A 22,265-nucleotide genomic window follows, 5' to 3' on the forward strand; every position below is an offset into this window, starting at 1 on the left:
ATATCATCACTCATCTTCGTGATTAGCCAAGAGTGTCAGAAAAGCAAAGTAAAATATACCAACTTAACAATCAACGAAGATAGAAAGGGGGGGGGTGGGCAAACAGGGTGCAATTATTCAATTCACGCGTATCACGAAATGCATACACTTTCTGAGGGAGCGGAGTAATTAAATATAAAGTTAAATTTATATTCTACGTCGCTTCTAAGATAATCGTGACGATGAGGATGGAACAAATACATATGTCAGAACCATACTTCAAACCTAGAACTTCTGGTGTCGTGTCGTGTTATAACTAGGGCCCGGGACTTTATGATCTATAAAACTGTAAAATATGTATGCCATTATGTCACAATTTTTTAAAAAATATGTCATTAAAAATTAAAAAAGTATGTCATTAAAAATATGTCAGGATAAGGCAGAAATATTCCCAGTAAAACCAAAAATATGCACAACAGTACTTTCGAATTTCTCATTATACGGGATGTCAGTATCTTCCAGGGAGGATCGACTAGGGTGGGGGTGGGGTTTAAATGAAGTCAGAATCCCTTTAACCGAAGAATGTAGTGGGAAAATATTGTGAGGTTCACTGCAATTATCCTAAGTTTCATTTACTATTATGTCAGATTTACCCCTTTGGGGAAACCAAATCATAATTAGCAGATCGCTACAGCTCTGGTAAATGTAGACAATCAATACACAAACAACCTTTTTTAGGCAGATTTAGTGGATATTTTATATATACACAATCAATTTTCTCTTCGTCAGCATTTTAATGTTTTACTAAAAAATGAGTGAGGATGAACTTTCATTTGCTCCAGAGCTCCTTAATATGTTTGAAAACGAAGTTTGGGTGCATCATCATCACTTGGGCTATTCGCACCCCTCACATTACACAAGGCCAAGCGCCTACGTGTCTCTAAGGTGAGGAACAAACATCTCCCTCCCTACACATGGACGACCCTAGGATTTCTTCCAGAGAGGGTCAAGCAAGGTATTTTTCCCCATGGGGGGGATGGGCAAACAATGCACATTTTCCTCCATAACAGTGTTGTCCCCTCAAAAAACATTGCTTCAATTTGAATTTATCATGATCATGCAATAATTAATACATATTATTGTGGCTGAAATTAAATTATGTGTGAGAAATATAATTTTTTGGTTGACTTTAATTTTCCAGGGAGGGGCCGTGACCCCCCTGTCCCCCTTCCGGACGTCTATGTCCCTACATTAAAATCACAGGCTGTAAAGGAGCGCTCAGCACATATAAGTACAAAGAACAACAAAACAGCCCTAAGAGGACTATACTGACTGTTATGCAGACGCCTACACAAATGCAGTTTACCGGGGTCGTGTAAGTGAGGTTGACACTTGAGTGCCTTCAACAAGGGTCATCTTACACCCCCAGAGTTCCTTAAGGTTAGGGTGACCAGACGTCCTCTTTTATCCGGACATGTCCTCCTTTTTTAGGTGTCTGTCCGCCCTCCGGGCGGATTTTTTAAGAATTGGTAAATGTCCTCTTTTCCGGAAAAATGCTTCCACCATAACGATCAACCAGATGTTATTTTACGTGTAAAGCATATCACTTGAGGCGCGATAAGTATTCTAGCAATGCTCACTGAGCACCTGGGAGCTCAACCACCATCATTGTGTCCAAATGAGCCTTCAACGCGTCCCAGACTGCAGATCCTTTTCGAGTCATACATACGCGACACAGAAACTCGTAATGAGAAATTTGCTTATTAGGTAATATTTACATTTATGAAATACCAAAAAGGACCTCCCGATGGCGCAGTTGTAGCGTCGTCGCTTTGCAATCAAGGGGTCCCGGGTTCGGTACCCGGTGGAGGCACATAGTGGTTCGGATCCCAATTTAAGCTGTAGGTCCAGTCCCGATTACTCTAAAAAAGTGGACTGAAAACACCAAATCAATCAATCAATCAATGAAATACCAAAGTGCCAGCCTCCGTGGCGGAGTGGTTAGAACACATGGTACGATGCAAAGGTCCCTGGTTCGAATCGCGGAACTGAAAAACAGTGGTGGATCCAGAAGTTACAGCTGGTAGGGGCGAATTTCGGTTGGGTATCTCACCAAACAGAAAATCAATTCCAGCCTACAGTTGCACTAGTCTACACAAAAGAGAATAAGTACTATAAACAAGAATAATATTGTTTTGCAAAAATAGGAATCCAGGGCTGGAATAGATCGTTATTATATGTTGGAAGAAGCCCATTTTATGTATTTATGAAATTAATGGTAATGTCAAATGTGCTGCAATTTTTTGCGGTGTCCTCTTTTTTATGTCTGTGTCCTCCTTTATCGCCATGCCCTGTCCTCTTTTTTGGATGCATGTGTCTGGTCACCTTACTTAAGGTACGGTTGGCCCCTTGGCCAACGAATCAGCGAATCAGTTTTCGAAAATCCGCTATTTTTCGAATGGAGAGCAAATTTCGAAAACTACTTTATGTCGTCGGCCAAAGGTCCAACGGAGTCTTAAGACTCCTATCAACCTCCACCCCTGGCCACCCCACTGCTTGGAACTTTTCTGATCTCAGAATCTTAGAAGGGTCCAAAATAGTCAGATCTGGCTGCAAATAAGCAAAGTTGGCTACTCTGTACGAAGGATCCAGAAAAGAGATCGTTCCGCATGCTGGCTCACGGCAAGCGAGCGAGCAGGTAAAACACGAATCTCCTGCACGTGTTCAGTCTGAAAGGGTTCTTCCTTAATTCATTACAAGGGGAGGATGAAAGACAGAAAAATCAATGAAAATGTTCCATGCAAGCCGAGATCAATTGTGAATGTTGTTCCATTTCCTTGTAACTAGAATTATCAAGCTACGTATATATATTGTATCGATACATTGGATATATATACTGTTTGTAACTGTAGACTGTATTCTGACAAGGGTTAGGTGTTTTACGTATTATGTTGAAAAATCTGGACATTATATTTCCAGTGTCATATCATATCATATGCTTACAGCATGTTCTGTGCCCCTCCCAGAAAAAAAAAACATTCTAGATCCGCCTATGTATTGATAGAAATGCAGATTGAAGTGTTTGCAACACATGGTAAGTATAGGGTGCATCAAACGTACCCAAGTACCAGGATCGGATTTCAAATGTCGCCGGCCCTAGACCAATGTAAAAATGCCGCCCCTTCCACTGCAAAGATGGTGTGCTACCTTAGTAGTTGAAAAAGTGCACCCTCTGCTTACCTACAAATCCTATCAAATCTAAATTCAATTTACATGCAAGAAATATTTTTGTGTATTCACCGTTAGAACAGAAACCCCACTGCATTTTTGGGGGCTTTCGAGTTATTTTCATACTGACCTCCAGCCAAATGTGCCTGATAGCCACTTATAACTTCGCATAACTTTATTTTCTTTTTAAAAAAATACATCTTATGATGAGTTGCTAACCGAAGGAATTCGTTCAGAAACATTGGATGGAAGCAAATATAATATCAAACTCGTATTAAGAGTATTAAGAGAAGTGATTTAACTTTTACATCGCAAGAAATAAACTGGTAGATTGTACACTCCTGTTCAGACAAGGTGACAAAAACATCAACTGTCTAACCTTAAAAAATGTGCCACTTTGTATGAACAGGAATGTACCAAGCAAAGTGGAAGAAGTTGACTATGAGCAAGAATTACTACATATTTAACTAGCGTTTTTTGTTAATTAATGATACATTTAATTTGTTGCGTTAAATTTTGAGGTGAAGGATTATGCAGTTAGTTTGTTTTCTATTTTACCTTCTGTAATATTTCAAGAGTTTAACAACAGAGATTCACGTTTCGTAAAATGAATACCAAACAGAATATTTTTTCGAATAAATATATAGCATGAAAAGCAGGCATTTTCTTGCTTTTTCATTGAATATGTAGGTGTGAATGAGTACCTAGGTGTGTGTTGCTGCATGTAAACTGTCTCCTTAATAGGAATTTTCAAGTTCAAAATATGATAACAGAAAAATAATCATCATGTGTGTTTATTTATAATTTACTTTAGCCCCCGATACTAATAACCAAAGTGGGAAAAGGAGAATAAGTGAAAAACCCAGGGCGAATTGTATTTTTTTTTTTGTAGAGTTGTACTTTGTTCAAACAGTACACATATGCAATGCCCCCTCCCTCCTCACACGCTATGCTTTCTTGGGATAAAAGTTTCAGTACTTTGATAAGTCAGTCTAGTATGGTGACACAAACAGCGCTCTAAGTGCAAATCCCACGCTGGGGGGGGGGGGGGGTGCTTGGATGAGTTTGGATACGCATCCCAACCTATGCTAGTTGGGAGACATACTTTATGAAAATCCCCTCCCCACTTCGAGCACTTGGCACAAACGATCTTCATGCAAAGTTAATCATATAGTTAAATACAGACTAATGGATGATCATGTTCCTTTCGTTAACATAAACGGGTCTATTTTTATCCATCCACACACACACACACACACACACACACAGGGGGTCTCAAAAGTCACTATCTATGGTTGTGACATTAGATGTTTTTCAAATGCTATGCTGTCATAAAGATATGTATCTTTAGTGCAAATTTGTGTATTTACAAAACGTTAATTGGTTTGTATCGGATTTTCTGTAATTGTTCAAATTTTCCATTTCAGACACTATCACTGATGATGAAAGTGGAACAAGTGCCGGTTTAATCAACAAGAATCTGTTCAGTGATGAAGCGACCTTAATAGGCATAACTGTCACATTTGGGCAGACGAGAAAGAAACAAATCTTCTTGAATGGGAACGAGACACATCGAGAGTGAATTTTTTGCTTACGAGTTCTGTAGATACACTGATAGTCGCCACATGGAGCACTAATTCTTTACGGCATATACTTTGAAATAAATACATTTTTTATGTCTTATGTTCTTTTGTGAATTCCAATTGTTTTTCAAAAAAAGGTAGTAACTTCGGAGACACCCTGTATAGATATGTATGTTTACACACACACACAAGTGCCTCCCCGATGGCGCAGTGGTAGCATCGTCGCATTGTAATCAAGGGGTCCAAGGTTCGATACCCGGTGGAGGCACATAGTGGTTCGGATCCCACTTTAAACTGTACGTCCAGTCCCGATTAGCCTAACGGTGCATAAAGTAAACGTAAAACACCAACTCGATCGACACGCACACACACACAAACTACATGTATAACAAAGCATCTCTGTGACCGAGCGGGTTGAGCGATCGACGTCGAGTCTTCGCACTGAATGTTCCAGATTCGAGTCCTGGTACGGTCATGTGCGCTTCTTTGTAAACAGATACTGATTCGACTATATGCGCTAATCACGTGTCATCCAATGAGTAACCGCTTGTCATGCCTTGGCCCTCTAATGCTGGACGTCCACTAGTACGGAAGCGGCATTGAGGAAAATCAATTTAATCAAGTGCAAGCTTGCCCACTGAGGCAGAAGCGTTGCAAGGGGATGGAGTGGGCGAGCTTGAATTTGATTAAATGGATTTCTCTCTTTAGATCTGTTATGCCACGTAGCTTCGAGACGGTACCCAATGGGCCAAATTAGCTGTAATCTTATACATATTTGTTCATCAATTTTGTCGATCTTTTGTAGAATTTATTGCAAGTCACTTACTTATAAGTTTCACTGGAATCCCATAAATCTTGATACAGTTGAACTCCATGATAATCGTGCACCTCTGGAATCACATGAATTACCTTGTTGCTCCATGTAACATTCATACTGGACTGTAGCCACGTAGTACATGACAATGATAGGCCCTAGAAATAAATAGAAACGTACATTAGTTCTCAATTGTAATATAATTAAGCCTTGTTTCCACATTAAAACCAGTAAGTTGCTGACCAAGGCAGTTTATTAAGATAAAAACACTTAACACGTAACGTTTCGACCCTGTATCAGGGTCTTCCTCAGACGAAGAACTATAAAAAATAAAATAAAAATCTTCGTCTGAGGAAGACCCTGATACAGGGTCGAAACGTTACGTGTTAAGTGTTTTTATCTTAATAAACTGCCTTGGTCAGCAACTTACTGGTTTTGGTTCTCAATATATACTGGGTGAGTCTTTTAAAAGAGGCCCCGTGGAAAATGTGCTCCTTGCTTGTAGGCAACCTTGGTACACCGAAGAGAAGAGCGGGTTAGAGAACAGTCCAGGATATCGGTGTCAAGCATATTCGACAACATGACGTGACATGACATGACATATCCTGGACTGTACTCTGCCCCGCTCTTCTCTTCGGTGTACCAGGGTTGCCTACAAGCAAGGAGCACATTTTCCACGGGACCTCTTTTAAAAGACTCACCCAGTATTTTCTCTCTTAAGTAGACAATACTTAAATAATTAACTTCTGCAATTGCAACTATATATAATATTATATATAATGTATATTAAAAATTAACATGTGTGCGAGCTACTTGCAGTTTTAATTTTCTTATTTTACGTCGCTTGACGGCATCTTTACGCTAATCGCGGCGATGAGCGTGGATTATTAGGTGCCCAGATCAGAACTCGAACCTGGGGAGGTCGGTGGCGAATTCGCGAGTCCAGATTTCAATGCTATGCACCCAACGCGACGCTAGTTACTTGTAATCAATATTATCAAGAGTGAATTAGTAAGAATCTGATAAGAATATATGTGATCATCTCCACGAAATTCAGTCTTCCATAAAAAAAAAAAAAATAAAATCTGGGAAAGATTGGTTTTTAGGATAACCTGCACTTAAGAAGGAGCTAGTCACCTATATTTAGGTTTTTCCGTGTTTTTCCTCAGCAACTCAAGGCGAACAATGGCATGATACGTTCAACCAGTGACAGTTGGTGGCTCTGAATTAAGGGAAGGGCTGGTTGGAAGAAAATGGGGGAAAGGGGAAATTAGATCAATAGTCACACATACTTATTAGAGATTTTCTAATAAGCATGCGTAACCATTGACTTAATTTTCTCTATTACCGTATTTAGAAATATAAATTTTCTAATCAGTGGCGTAGCAAGGGGTGGACGCAGTGGGCGACCGCCCAGAGGCCTCGCGTCCCATGAGGTTGATACGAAAAATGTAATAAATAAAAGTGAGAATAAAAGATAGAAAAGGCTAAATTTTGTGGAAAATAAAATTAAAACATTTTGTTTTTATCTGGCTTTAAATTTTAGTTTAACGTTATAATTTGAATGAATACGTCAAATCAGAGGCGTATTTCCATGTGAAACATTTACGCAAAAATTGACGATAACTTGCTTGGACATTTTTATCCATTTATTATTTTCTCGACTAAAAAGAGCTTTGTCTTGTGTTTTTTCTCTTTCTCTTGATCTTGCATTCTCGATTTTAATATCTTATAGGTATTTTCTACTCTTACGGCGGGCGCCCCATAATTTGGCAAGGGAAGTGGGGAGTGGGGAAGCGACCAATCCAGCGCGATCAGAAACGCAGCAGCCTGTAGAACGAGGTGCGCGCTAAACCTCAGCTCCTTGACCTTGTAAATCTCGGCGCAACCGCTTGGTTTGCGGCGCATTCCCTGCTCCCCACTTCGCTTGCCAGCATGAGCGCCGGCCGCCGTAAAAGTAGACAAGACCTATAACAATAAATCACCTCCAACTCCCACGAAGCAAGGTGTGAGGCACTGAAATGCTTGCGTTGATTTCAGCTCAAGGAGGTCATGGATTATGTTAGCAGCTCTTCCATCCTTTCTAAAGCTTCAGATGCAGCGATTGCTCTCTGTAACGAGTACGAAGATGATTTATCCTCCGAATTTCCTGATCAAGGTGTAAGTTTCAGGAACGTGCTTAAATCAGAAATCACCTCCACAACATACATAAGTGCTTTGGCAAAGTTTCTTCTCCTTGATAACTCTACACTAGCTTCCAGTGTTCTCTGTACCGCCTTCTGTTTGTTTCTTACTCTTCCAGTAACAGTCACGACAGAAGAACTTTCTTTCTACAAATAGAAACTTAGGAAGAACTTCTGGAAGCAAGTGTAGATGTAGTAGTATGATTCAGACCAAATTTAGCGAACTCAGTATTCTCACTATAGAACGTTACATATTCGAGTATGTATAGCAAGCCCCCTCCCCCCCCATAAACACTTGCTCATCCCCAGACTCCCCCACACTGTGGGAATTTGCGGCACTAGTGAAAGGGCAAGATCTAATAAGATGTAAAGTAAAAATGTCATTCGCAGCCCAGAAGTCAGCTTTCTGTTAAGAGGGGCGGGGGACGGGATAGGTAAGTATTTGTGTTTTCTTCTTTTCAATACACAAATATCAAAGAAAGATAAAGTTGTAATCTATGAAAATTCACAGATAGAGGTTCGATTTGTATAACTATTAATGCAAGTGTAGCCGCAACCAGCTATTGAAAGTAATTAATTTATTGGAAGAATCTGACTGTACATAAGGGGTCCAAATTTCTTTCTTGCACGCGCGTACCTGACGATTTTGTCACGCCACTTCGTCAAATATTTAATACTACAAGAACATTTCAACATACAACGAAAACGAGATTCACAATTATCATTTTAGTCCTGAAATTCAAAATTAACTGGTACAATTAATGTGCAACAAAGTAAAACTGGCTATATTAAATAAAAATAAAATAGCTGTACCAATTGACTTTACCCAAAATTCCACACGTATGGAGCAATTGACTATCGTTTTAAGATTTGTTGATACTGAAACCGAATATGTGGAAGATAAAGCCTCGTAGCTATAGATATTTTGGCGCCCTAGGTAGGATTGTGGTTTAGCGCCCCAACTTCCCCCCGCTCTACCAGACACCGACAATTTATGTGCGTTCTTTGATATCTTCTTCTTATGCTATGGTTAGTGCTATTTACATCCTTCAAATTTTGAAATGAGGAAACAAAGAAACACTAAAAAAAATATAGGTTATTATATTTTAAGATTCGTAGCTTGCATTTCTGATTTTAAAAATAAGTTTAGCATAGGGTAAAGGTTGGTAATATTGTGACTATAGTAATATTGTGATAGTTGCTGTGTAAAATTGTAACAGTATTGATAAGCGAGCTAGAAGTTTTCTCTCTGCTTGCATGCATTCCTCAAGAAGCCGACCTGCTGCGAGCATAATGGTGTCTCGCAAGAAGAACGCGTGCAGGAGCCAGTCTTCAAAGAAAATGAACAACACCAAAGAAAAGAGGTAAGTTGATACAAAAGTGTTGTATTTAAGAGAAGTAAAAACTGGTTAGATGCTATAAGTAATATCAAAATGAAATTCCGTGTGCTAATACTGCATATTTACACGTATTTTTTCTGTGTGAGAATTCCGTTGTCAATGAGTAATGTCCCTGCTAGAAGCTTCTGAACATGGCGTTCTTTCTTACAGGACAGTATTGCAAGATCAAGCAGTGGAGGATGGAAAGGTTCGCAAACGGCGTGATTACAACCCCCGTAAAGTTAAAGATGCCTTAAAAATGATAATTCATCATCATTGGACAATATATAAGGCTTCAAAAGAGTTTGTGATTCCGTGGAGTACCCTCAAGCTCCACGTAAAGCAGCATACCTAGGACAGTTCTTCAGATGTAGAAATTGACAATCCTAAACTTGGGCGGCCATGTGAAGCAAGAAGGAAACAAACCCGTGATCCTAAGGCGAAAATACTTAGTCCCGTGCATGAAGGAAGGCCAAAGAAAGCTACCAATGTTGAAGACCGTCGAACACTTCTGACGACCGAACTAATGGGGCTGCACCTTCTTCAAGTAAGCGGAAATCAGGTGATACGTTTTGTGGTGAGTGTTCTTGCTCCTATAATAAGGATGTACATCTCAAAAATGGAGCTGAGTGGATTCAATGTGTTTTTTGTTTTGTATGATACCACAAAACATGCGCCAACATTGAAGAATCTCCACAGTTCATGTGCAAAAAATGTGAGGATTCTGTGGACGATGACAATGACTAAGAACAAAACTTTTATATCAGACACTTAAAAATATTACTACAGAAGTTTCTTATTTATTTCACATAATTACTGAATATAATAAACAAGTTTTTTTTAAAGTTTTTCACAATATTACTCTATGCTGTGAACATAAATATTTTAATTGAAAAATATGTAATGTAATTGTGAAGTGTGTTTCTATGATAATGACATTACTTAATAAAGCTGTGTACATGTCTCGTGTCATTGCCAATTATTTTTCTTTTACTTAGTTTGGAAATAAATAAGGTTTTCCTTTAAAATATCACAATATTACCAACCTTTACCCTATCTAAGGATATTTCAGTCATATCTTACTGCCTGAAGAACATCTTTAGAAACGTACTACTACTATGTTCAAAGAAATTTCCAGCATTGTGTTACAATAATAAATATCTGCCAAGTGAAAACTTCTCATTCGCATGTTATTAAATATAATTTCCATCAGTAATTTATTACCATTATTTAAATATGATAATCTGCTGACGTATCCCTGAAGATTTTGTATCGTTTCACATTGAGATTTCGAATTTAAAGAACGGATGGGGGCCTCGCATTCAAATCTCGCCCAGGGCCTCGCGATATGTTGCTACGCCACCGTTTCTAATAAGTGTGTGTAAATATTGATCAAATTTTCTCCATTATCTTTTTACTAGCTCTTCACCTAATTCAGAGCCATCAGCCGCCACTGATTTAAACTTCTTTAACACTAATTCTATTGTACTTTCAACCCCTTGTCCAGATTAATCGAAATGCACATCGCGCTACGACGCCAGGGGTCCCAGGTTCGAATCCTGGCCTGGGCATGGATATTTGTGAGTGTCCATTCATCAATTTCATCATATCATCACTCATCCTCATCTTCGCAAATTAGCCAAACGTGGCACAAAAAGCGAAGTAAAATAAAGCAAATCAAAAAAGATTAATATAAATGGAATATAGATGTGATGTTGATGAAACTAACCAACAAACTTCAGAAGTTATTTTTATTTTTATTATTTATCGCCGCTTTGCTACCGTGACAATGAAGAAACAATAAGAATTTTAAAATATATATATAAATAAAATCGAGGTCAAGGTTGTTGGCTTTGCAGCCATCAGCTCGACGTTCCATGTGGTAATATACTAGTAACAGATTTACTAACTCATAGGCAGACACACATGCTTTCCTTGTACTCATGAATACTAGAGACTAGGTGGTGTTGGGTCACCGGTAACCCCATTGGCAAAGGTCGACCCGAAATATTTATTATTGCGAAAGTTCAAGAAATTTTCCACTCATTCTACTCCATTCATCCTTATTTTGTGACAATTGGTTTCGATCAGAAATATAACCATATCACTGTATTAATGAGTGAGGATAATGAGCGATCACCAACTGGCTCGTCCTGAAAAAAGAAGCCAATTTGTTTTTGTCGAGTTTTATTGAAGCGAGGTGACCGAAAACAACGAACACGGAATGCTTTTTTTTTTTTTTTTTTTGCTTACATGAAGCCAACTGATGAGACAAAAAAATGTTTTGGCTAGCATTTTACGACGAGCAAACACTAGCCAATTAGCTACCGTGACAAATTATCTGTATTCGATAATGTAGCAGACAATATTGATAACTCACTCGCTCGCTTCCTCTACGGGAAGATACTTTATATCCTGCGAGCTCGGGATCCCATAACGACCTTTGGGATTTGCTGGCTGCATATCACAAAGGATGATGCTTTTTCTGCGTCCTGTGAGCTTCGTTTTGCTACGCACAATTTCTGTGGCGCAACAGCAGAGCATTTTAATCAAAACATTACTACTATATTTTTACAAATAATGAATTTTGTAACGTTTTTCACAAAGATGTTTATGACAGCAGTGACGGCGCCAGCCTGAAATAAGTTGGGGATGGGAGAAACAGAAATCGGTCTCTATTTTCTCGGGAGGCCATACCCTGTCCCATCTATCTCTGGAGCAAACGAACGAAAACAAGTGTCTGTGCAAGTAGTGACGCGAGACGGCTCCACCAATGAACACGTGAGAGGAAAAGGGATTACGTGGAGGGGGAAAAGCGACTGCAGTTACCAGCCTTCCCTGCAGCGTGTACTGCTTCGCTCTGCCCACTTGATTTGGAAGTTTCAGTTTCGTTCACTTACTACGGTGCTTGAAATATTTTCATCTGCAAACGTTTTTACTTTCAATAAGGCCAGGACAAGCAATATCGATTCGAATTCCATGTGCTTTTCCAAGAGAGAGTCAACTATCTCGCCACGAAAACAGTCCAGTCAAGGTCGGATCTTCCCCTTGCCTCCTTCACACCCATTCCCCCCCCACCAAGCAAAAAACTGAATTTGCACAGTGGTCTTTGGTATCATCGAGGAGAGTAAAGTAGCCTTAAACTTGCACCTCTTTAGCTATAGTCTGAAGCACCATTTACTCATTATCAAAAGTAATTCATCCTGGAATTATTGGAGCGTATTTTGCCTTTTCAGGTTATATAGTAATTCTGTCTTGAATACGCTTGTCATATTTAGCCGTGAACTCTGGTAATTCAATAAACTTTCCTCTTTTGTTTTAATCACAATCTGGGGGCTGCGATCTGTTTTTCTTTAGGGAGGGGTCAGCGGTGGCGCCAGGTGGGTGCTTGCGCATCCCTTAATTTTCTTACGCACCCCCATTTTAAAGCTTATATTCAACCTAATAAAATGCTATATTCCGTTATGCTAATAAAACAATGTCGTCACTTTGAGTGTAGAATGTTAAGTATTGAAGTGATACCGCTATTATTGTATTCAACAAGTAATTCGCCGGCCCCTGTGGCGGAGTGGTTAGCACATCGCGCTACGACGCCAGGGGTCCCGGGTTCGAATCCTGGCCTGGGCATGGATATTTGTGAGTGTCCATTCATCAATTTCATCATATCATCACTCATCCCCATCTTCGTAAATTAGCCAAAAGTGGCACAAAAGGCGAAGAAGTAAAATAAATCAAATCACAAATCACAAACAAGCAATTCATTGGTTCTGAAAGAGAAATCGCATTAACTTTCCCGTAGTGGCGGCGATCTATACAAATATCAGCGGCTGTTGTCTTTCTGTAATCACCATCGTTGTTAATAATTGTTTCTACTTTCGTTTATTCCGGTGGCTTTTTCGATTATTGCCTACAGCTCAGTGTGAATTGCTTCACTTTTTTTTTTTTAATTTCCTTTAGCATTATTGACAAGAAACAATTTTGATGAAGAGGTTTTCTCTGGATATCCGGAGGTGATTTCCGGATAGGCTTCCGACAGCTAACGTCACTCTCATCTTCAAGGATTGAAGTGCAGAGATATGTCAGGGTGAGGTTACGGAAAGGATATAAGGTGAATCCAGTTTCTATTTAAATAGTGGACTCAAGCCTGAACGTGGCACCAACGTCAAGTACTTTCAATTCAATTTAATGATTTGAATATCAACAGCAACAATAATAAAGGTAAAATATAAGTTCCTGGAAAGATATGAAATCTTACTCTGCCGGAGAAAAATCGTGTGGGCGCCCTTGCATGCATGTTTGATGTTCTCTATATTTTAAACATCGCACCCCATAAATTTCATTCCCCACCCCCTCAGCACACCTAGATAATGAATCCTGGCGAGGGGGGGATGGGCTTCAGCACCCTTGTAGCGCCGTCCCTGTATGGCAGCATTCGCGGATATTCAAAGTTTATGTTGGTCGGCCTCCGTGGCGGTGTGGTTGACACAGCGCTCTCCGACGCAAGGGATCCGAATCTTAGAAAACAGTAGGACCAACATAAATTGATTCATTTGGTTTATTTTGCTTCGCTTTTCTGCCACTTTTGGCTAATCCCAAAGATCAGGATGAGTAATTATATGATGACATCGAGGAAGCCACACTCACGAATGACACCCATGCACAGGCCGGAATTCGAACCCGGGACCTCTGCAGTCATAGTGCGCTGTGATAACCACTCCGTCACGCGTCCATCATAGAATTCAGCATGCGTTCAGCTTAAATGAGAGAACAGATTTCTGTCTGAAGTGCAAGGACGCAACTATCGTGCTGCCACCTACAATTAGTTTTGCCTGACCAGCAGGATTTCCAACTGACGGCAAAAAAGAATCCTCTAGATTTCAGTTTAAAAATCACCAGAAAAGTGCTAAAAACATCGCTAAAATGTGAAAAACAGAAATTGTCTCATTACAAGGAAGTAAATTACAGCACAAAATAGTATAACTTACTTTAATATAGAGCCATCATCACCAGAAGAAGAATTGTCATTTTCATAACCTTGGTAGCGTCGTCGCCTTTTAATCAAGGGGTTCCGGGTTCGATACCCGGTGGAGGCACATAGTGGTTCGGATCCCACTTTAAACTGTAGGTCCAGTCCCGATTAGCCTTACTGTGCATAAAGTGGACTTAAAACACCAACTCAAATCAATAAATCATAACCTTGGGACGTGGACGGTTCATCAATAGGGGAAACACGCGTCTGCCTTGTTCCAATAGTGTTCGGAACTTTCCCTTGGTAATGTGTAGGCTAATTGTGGCAACACTTCCATTTTCTTCTCAAACCAAGTGCAAGGACGCAGCTATCGTGCTGTCACCTACAATTAGTTTTGTATGACCAGCAGGATTTCCAACTGACAGCAAAAAGAATCCTCTAGATTTCAGTTTAAAAATCACCAGTAAAGTGCTAAAAACGACGCTAAAATGTGAAAAACAGAAATTGTCTAATTACAAGGAAGTAAATTACAGCACAAAATAGTATAACTTACTTTAATAGAGCCATCATCATCACCAGAAGAAGGAGAATTGTCGTTGTCGCACACAAATCTCATGCAGTATTTCCATTTTCGTCCTATTCCGCAACTTTTTGGGTCAAATTTGGGGCACTTATAACTCGTTCCACTTCCGAATTTGAGTGGGGGTGTGTTAACACCGATGGAGCAAAGTCTGATAGTTCCGGAAAATAATTTTCTCCTGTCGAATCTCTGTACGAATCAACTTCTGCCACAAAACCAACTAAAACACATATTTCTGTCCATAGATGTACTGAAGGTTTCTCAACCTAAAATCAATCACTGTAAGACTACTTGCATCTTTCACAAGAAGTTCTGCCACTACAATACAACCTTCACGAGGTTTCAAACATTCATTTGGCGAATATATTTCTTATAATGCATATGTTTTCGGGTAGCCGCTGCCAAAGTTGTCGCATCAGGTGGACAAAGAAGAGCACGCATATGTCCCGAATTTCTTTAAAGCAGGACTTGATAATACACACTTTCAGAGTTCAGTTCAGTTCAGGCAGCAAAAGGAATGCACGCTTCTCTAACGGCTGGTAGCTGCAGCCGTGTTGCTCCCTCTCGCACGTTTATTGGTGTCACTAGTCACTACTTGTGCAGAAGATTTATTTTAGTTTGCTTGCTCCACTCCTGGGACTCAAAAGTTGATGTTCGAAATATGATTTCGTTCTACGTAATTTCAGGTCAGAAATCTGAAAGATGATCTGTGACGTTAAATGAGCAATGCTCTGCAACGAAGAGAACAATTTTTGCTTCTATAACTTTCTATTCTTTTGTCTCATATTTCAATGGTAACACCTATTGTTGTCCAGCTGAAAATGGCTGTTCAGCTCTCTCATACTTGGTACGTACTATTACGATATCTCAATATCATCTAATTTAGCTGCTATTTCTACTTTACAGTATTTACAATAGCACATTGAGTAACATCCTACTTTCAAAAGCTACATACTGTGATTTTCGTCACGTTACCAACGTGAAACCCCCTGGAAATTGACATAGTTCATTTCGAGTTACAAAAGAAAAGAAAGCTTGTTACTTCATTGTTATAACAGAAATAAAGCTCACTTAGTTCTTTTATTCGAACATAATAAAGAAGTATAAATGCATTAAATCGAAAATATTGAGAGTAAAATACAGGAACTTGTATATTTTTCCATCTTCTACCATTTAAATTATAATGAATAAATAATGCGAATAAATTGTTTCACAGTTTTCAAAATTACAAAAAATTAAGAATTTTATGTGAGAGGGTACGAAACAAACACTGTTGGTAAAATGTCCCCCTAACTTTTTAAGGTTTTTCATTATATAAAACGATGTGTGTAAAGGTTAAAGAAATAGAATATACATTTCGGTACACTAAGTGATGAAGGGACACCTCAAAGCATACGCATGCCGATGCCGGGATTCAAACCCAGGACTTTTGTGCTAACCACTCCGCCACGGGACGTCGGCACGTGCAAGTATCAGTAGCCGACTCGGTAGGTGTGTGGCTGCTGTCCCGTGTTGATCATGAGACTGTCTTCAAGAATTTGGAACTTCGCTGATGAATATTTCATGAACACTAAAGTAATAACAACTCATTATAATTTGAAAATAACTATGCAATTTTTGCACTATAATTTACATCAGAATATAAAAAGTATCGCCTTGGTACTACAAATTACAAAAAAGTTAGCCCGAGGTGACAAAACACCAGATCTGGTTAAAAAAGCACCAAATTGGCAACCTTGCTGACCCGCCCCATTCCCACCGTTTGAAAAGCACAACTCCTTCTTGGGTCTCGCCATTTTTTCCCTGCATCTGATTGTCCAGTTGGCGGATCTAGGGTTCAAAGTTCGCCCACTCAGTGATACTAATTTATAAAATCCATACTTATAATGTTTGTATTATTTCGTGTATACATATATAAAAATTAGGTAACTGCTTTGTTGCAAGTATAGAGTTATGTTGCAATACAATGTCTCAGCGGAACTATATTCTGCGCGCATGTTTTGGCATCGGGAAGTGAACAGTGGCTGCAAAGTTGTCAAAAGAGTCAATATCATTATTAAGTAAACATAAAATAAGAAACAGTTGTGCCTCTCTAAGAAATCTATGCAGCTACTACTATTAAATACATATATTTATTTTGTATGTAGGAAGTATAATATGTAACCTATATTGTGTGTTTTGACTTAGTTGTGATTCAGACGATCATGTGTTTTCGTTATGTTAATTTTTCGTGAAAGCAAGAACGAATATTAAATTTTACTGCTAGTTTTGGCAACTACTGAGGCTATTTGTGAACTTTTTGCAAACAACTGATCTTATATTTTCTTTCCTTTGTGGATTATGTGTTTAATACGTTGCAATAATCGGCAGGAAGCAGGATTAAAGTTTGTGGCAGAGTGAACCTATTTTGATCACGGTATGTAAATGTGTAAATATGCACTGTTAACTTTATTTTAACGTGTTGTGCACTGTAACCTTGCACACGTGAAGGGATATGATGTACCAGGTTTTTCTATTCCTAATTTAACAAGTTCAACTATGCTGCACCTTTGTCAAATCATCATATGCTAAGATAAAGGTAAAGTATAGCACCGTGCCATGAAGACACTGGTGATATTTTTATTCCTTACTGCGTTTACGTACATTACATGCATTGGTTTCATGTGTTCATTTGTATAAGGTGTAAAAATGCATTCCGTGTCTTGGTATTTGAATATTTACAGGACACAATAGGAGTTAAGGGTGGGGTCTGAGGAATGCTGCGAAGCTATCCTAAATCACGTGACAGGCTCGCGATGATGTCATATATTGTAAGGTATTACGTCAATAGAGAATTCGAGCGAGGGATGATGTAATATGCAGTATGATACGTATTAACCTGGAATGACGATATGGCGATTCTAAGATAGCGTATTAATAATTAATTAACGTATGATGGAGAAGTTCCCAGAGAAGAGAGTGACATAACATATATAGACCCATAAGGGGGGGCAGAAGTCTTGATGGAAGTTCAGCCAGGGAAAGGAAAACTTCATTCCATCTCACTGATTGTATTTATGGGTAGAAAACAGGGACGTGTACAAAGTGTGTCCCGACCCACAAAAAATTCTCTTACTGCAATTATAGGCGTAATTATAAATACGTATAATATAAAATATCCCTAAGGTAGAAATGGAACTCATATTTATGTACCAAGTAAAGGAAATTAAACTAAAACTTTCAATACATACACGCTTGCTAATGCTAATTAAAGGAACATGTATTTACAAATACTGGATATCGCAAACACTGTTCCCGATAGGAGAGAAATTCCACTGTCACCTAAACATCATACAAAATATTATCTAACATTCTTTTAACGAGACTGACCCCATATGCTAATGAAATTATAGGCGATTATCAGTGTGGATTTAAACGTAACAGATCAACTATAGTGAAATATTTCACATCAGAAAAAAAAGTGGGAATATAACCAAAATGTCCATCAGGTATTCATTGATTTTTAAAAAAGCATATGATTCGGTTAAAAGAGATATATAATATATTAGTCGAGTTTGGAATACCTAAGAAGCTTGTTAAGTATTCAATAATGAAACAAAGTAAAATTGGTGTGGGTATTAATGTGTCTCACAAATTTACAATTCATGATGGGTTATCATGTTCTTACTTTGAATTCTTCGTCTTTTTATTTGAAAGTATTATCTAGTCGGTAAGACACCTTGTTTTTTTTATCATCACTGGAGGAAGTTATATATCCTAGTGCCATGGGCGTAACTTATGACTTATGACTTAACTTTAGGGGCTCACAATCGAACTTGCGGCTTAACTTTTTTTTTGGGGGGGGGTCAAAAACTTTTTTCAAGACTATTTTCATTTTGTTTAATAACTCTTACATTTGCGAAATCATAAAATTTTACTCATTACCTTGCTCCTCTGGTCCCAGGAGGTTGCACCCCTTGTCCCAGCCAAATTACGCTTATGTCCTAGTCATTACATATTTCAATAGTGTTTGTGAACATTGAAGAGAAAGAAAATAGAAGAAAAAGAAGAGGAGAGGGATAGAAAGAAAGAGTGCACAGATCGAGAGAAAGAGCAAAATATAGGGAAATAGAAAAGGAAACATGAAAAGAAAAAGGAGAGAGTGGGAAGAGAAAACACAGTAACATGGCAAGACAGAGAAAGATAAAAGAGATAGTTCAATAGAAAAATATGAACAAGAAGAGTAAAGAGTGAACAGAGAAGAGGGTATATCAAGATAAATAATACACGAGGAGTAAAGCAAAAGGCAGATATTATATATATATATATATATATATATATATATATATATATATATATATATATATATATATATATTAATGAGAAAGGGAGAGTAGACAACTCGAGAGAAACAAAGACAAGAAAGAAAGAGGAATGAAAAGGCAGATACAGATAAGAAGGAACGAGATAACGAAAGAAAAACAATGAGAGGTGGTGAAAAGCTGGAAAAATGAGCGAAAGAACACGCAAAGAAAATTAGAAGAGGAGAGAGAAAAGACAATAGACTGATTCTTCCTTGTCTGTTTCTCTCGAGCAGAGAAGAATGAGAAAAACAAAAGAGGAAGAGAGAAAGAAAATGCAGAGAGATAACAAGAGAAAAGGATAGAAAATATAAAGAGAGGAATTGGAAAGCTAAGAAAAATGGCGAAAGACAAAGAAAGAAAATAGAAGAAGAGGCAGAAAAAGGGAGAGTAGACAGAAAGCTTGAGAGAAATGGACAAGGAGAATCAGAAAATAAGAAAAATAAAAGAGGGAGAGACAGGGGAATGAAAAAGACAGTGTGATATAACACGGAAAGAGAAAACTATAGAAAAACATAGAAACGAAGTGGAAAGCGAAAGAGAGACAGAGAAAGCAAGTTAAAATAGAATATGAGGCGGAGAGAGATAGGAAGAATGATTAGAAACCGAGTAAGAAAGCTCGAGAGAAACAAAGACACGGGAGAGAGAGAGAGAGAGAGAGAGAGAGAGAGAGAGGAAGGAAAGAGAAGGCCAAGATAGAGAGAGGGGAAAGAAAAGGCAGAGATAGAGAGAGGGAAAAGAAAAATCTGAGAGTAAAGAAGAGAGAGAAAACGACAGAAAACAGAGGAAGTGGAAAACTGATTAAAAGAGCGAAAGACAGTAAAAACGAAAAATATAAGAGGAGGCAGAGAGAGATTGATGAGAAAGGGAGTAGACAGCTCGAGAGAAACAAAGGCAAGGAAGACTGAGATGAGAAAAAGACAGATAAGAAGCAAGGAGAACGATAGAGGAAAAGTAAGAAGAAGTGAAAAGCTGAAAGAAAGCGAAGACAAAGAAAAATAGAAGAGGAGAGATAGGTAAAGTAGACAGACAGATGGAGGGAAAGAAAATAAAGAAAATACAGTAGTAAATATGTAGATAGAAGCATACAAAAGAAAAGGGAAGAAAGGGAATTTACAGATGAAGAGAAAGAGAGGAACGGAAAAAAAGAGTAAGAGACTGGGACTGGGGGAGAGGTAGAAACAATGATTAAAGTTTAACGCCCACTGAGACGCGGAAACAGAACGCAACAGTCGCGTTTCCGGCGTCTCAGTAAACTATAACCATTAAGATAACCTGCAGACTTCTGGCACGGAAATTCCGCGCGTTTCCTTGTAGTTGGCGTTACACCATTTGATTTAAATAGAAGCACACACCAGAAGTTTTGTTGCCGCTTTTCCCCGCGTCTCGATGGGCGATATGCTAAAGTCAGAGCAAGAGAGAGGAAACAGATCGCCAGAAGGAGAGGAAAAGATAAAGATTAATAGATTGTGAAAGGGACCAAGAAAAGAAAGAGAAGGGAAAATTGAGAATCGGAGAGACAAATAGATATAGTAGCAATGAATGGGAGAGAGAGAGAGAGAGAGAGAGAGAGAGAGAGAATTAGATGATCTCCTTGTGAAGCTAACGTCACTGATTGGCAGATCGAGATTTTCACAGCACTTCCTTATTACAGAGCTGCCAACATAATTTCGACAGAAGCTGGACTTAGACAAATTTCACACATTCTTTTTGAACGGACTGTATCTAAAACTGTTCATAGAAAACGTTTCTTCCTCTCGGTTAAGTGTCAAGTCAGACCACGTTGACATTGCACCTGCACTAAGGACATTGGGCTAGCTTTCGTGTACGCTTGATGCTACCAAAATTAGGACCTAATCGATCTGTGAAATATTCCATGGAATATGTTATCGAAATGATATAAGATTTTCCTATTTTACACGGTATCATTTCCAGAGGAGCAGAAATATTCGGAAAATGCCAAGGAAAATGCTTCAGTCTAAAACGGCTCTTACATTTGCGAAGAGCTACTGGACATAAGAAAATTGGGACCGATTCCATCTGTGAAATTTTTGTTATGGCATTGAAATGCTGTGGGGGGTCTACTGCTGTTCCGGCAGCACTGATAGATGGATCCACACACATAGGCAAACCATCAAGAGCGAAAAATCAGGCGAAACCAAGGCTGGCTCAGTACGTAAAGCAATGACACTGTATGCCCCTGCGTGTGTCAAATAGTGAGGGAGTATTTACCAGTGCGTGTTTATTACACTGGCACGGCGTCATTTTGGGCATTGTGTTGGCTGAAATTACCAAAAGAGATATTACCAAATTAAATTTCTATTACAGAAATTTCAACAAATTCCTGAATGTGGTTTTCACACGAAAAATTTATTCAAAATAACAAATTTTGACTTCTATTTTGAAATCAACGAGCGCGCACTTGAAGTTGTATTCAAGTTGATCCATGTCTTGCAAGTTAAAAAGTAGCCCAGTGGAGATTTGCAGTAAAAAAGTTCTATGTGGGAATGCATTTTCTATTTATTGTATGAATGCCTCTTCATTTATAATTATATACTAGAGATTAATTGATGCATGACATACAATTTTAGATATCTCCTTTGTTTTAGCTCCACAGGTGATGTTGTCAATTAAATTATTAATACAGCGAGAGTCGGAAGAAAATCTACAAAGGATAGTGATTCACTAGGAAAGGACAGAAGCTGATCCTCCGCTGCCTATGGAACAGACCGTTGTCCCGCTGCCTCCGCTGCCCATGGAACAGACCGTTGTCCCGCTGCCTCCGCTGCCCATGGAACGAACCGTTGTCCCGCTGCCTCCGCTGCCCATGGAACGAACCGTTGTCCCGCTGCCTCCGCTGCCCATGGAACGAACCGTTGTCCCGCTGCCTCCGCTGCCCATGGAACGAACCGTTGTCCCGCTGCCTCCGCTGCCCATGGAACGAACCGTTGTCCCGCTGCCTCCGCTGCCCATGGAACGAACCGTTGTCCCGCTGCCTCCGCTGCCCATGGAACGAACCGTTGTCCCGCTGCCTCCGCTGCCCATGGAACGAACCGTTGTCCCGCTGCCTCCGCTGCCCATGGAACGAACCGTTGTCCCGCTGCCTCCGCTGCCCATGGAACGAACCGTTGTCCCGCTGCCTCCGCTGCCCATGGAACGAACCGGCGATCCGCTGCCTCCGCTGCCCATGGAACGAACCGGCGATCCGCT

At 39.3% G+C, this 22,265-nt stretch overlaps 1 protein-coding gene across 4 annotated transcripts in view; it reads right to left on the reverse strand.

The window, feature by feature from the left end:
* The window catches only part of LOC145984219 (post-GPI attachment to proteins factor 6), a 530,070-nt gene that overhangs the window by 79,886 nt on the left and 427,919 nt on the right, over positions 1–22,265 (reverse strand). For all 4 annotated transcript variants that reach the window (XR_014441287.1, XR_014441288.1, XM_083117778.1 and 1 more), the window contains exon 4: positions 5,617–5,762. Coding sequence is in view for 2 of the 4 variants with exons in the window: in XM_083117778.1 (XP_082973904.1) it covers positions 5,617–5,762 (146 nt within the window). In the remaining 2 variants the exon portion in view is untranslated. The remainder of the gene's footprint in view (positions 1–5,616; positions 5,763–22,265) is intronic.

This window comes from Lepisma saccharinum, chromosome 2 (genome assembly GCF_977018435.1).
Source record: "Lepisma saccharinum chromosome 2, izLepSacc3.1, whole genome shotgun sequence".
NCBI classification, from domain to species: Eukaryota; Metazoa; Arthropoda; class Insecta; order Zygentoma; family Lepismatidae; genus Lepisma; species Lepisma saccharinum.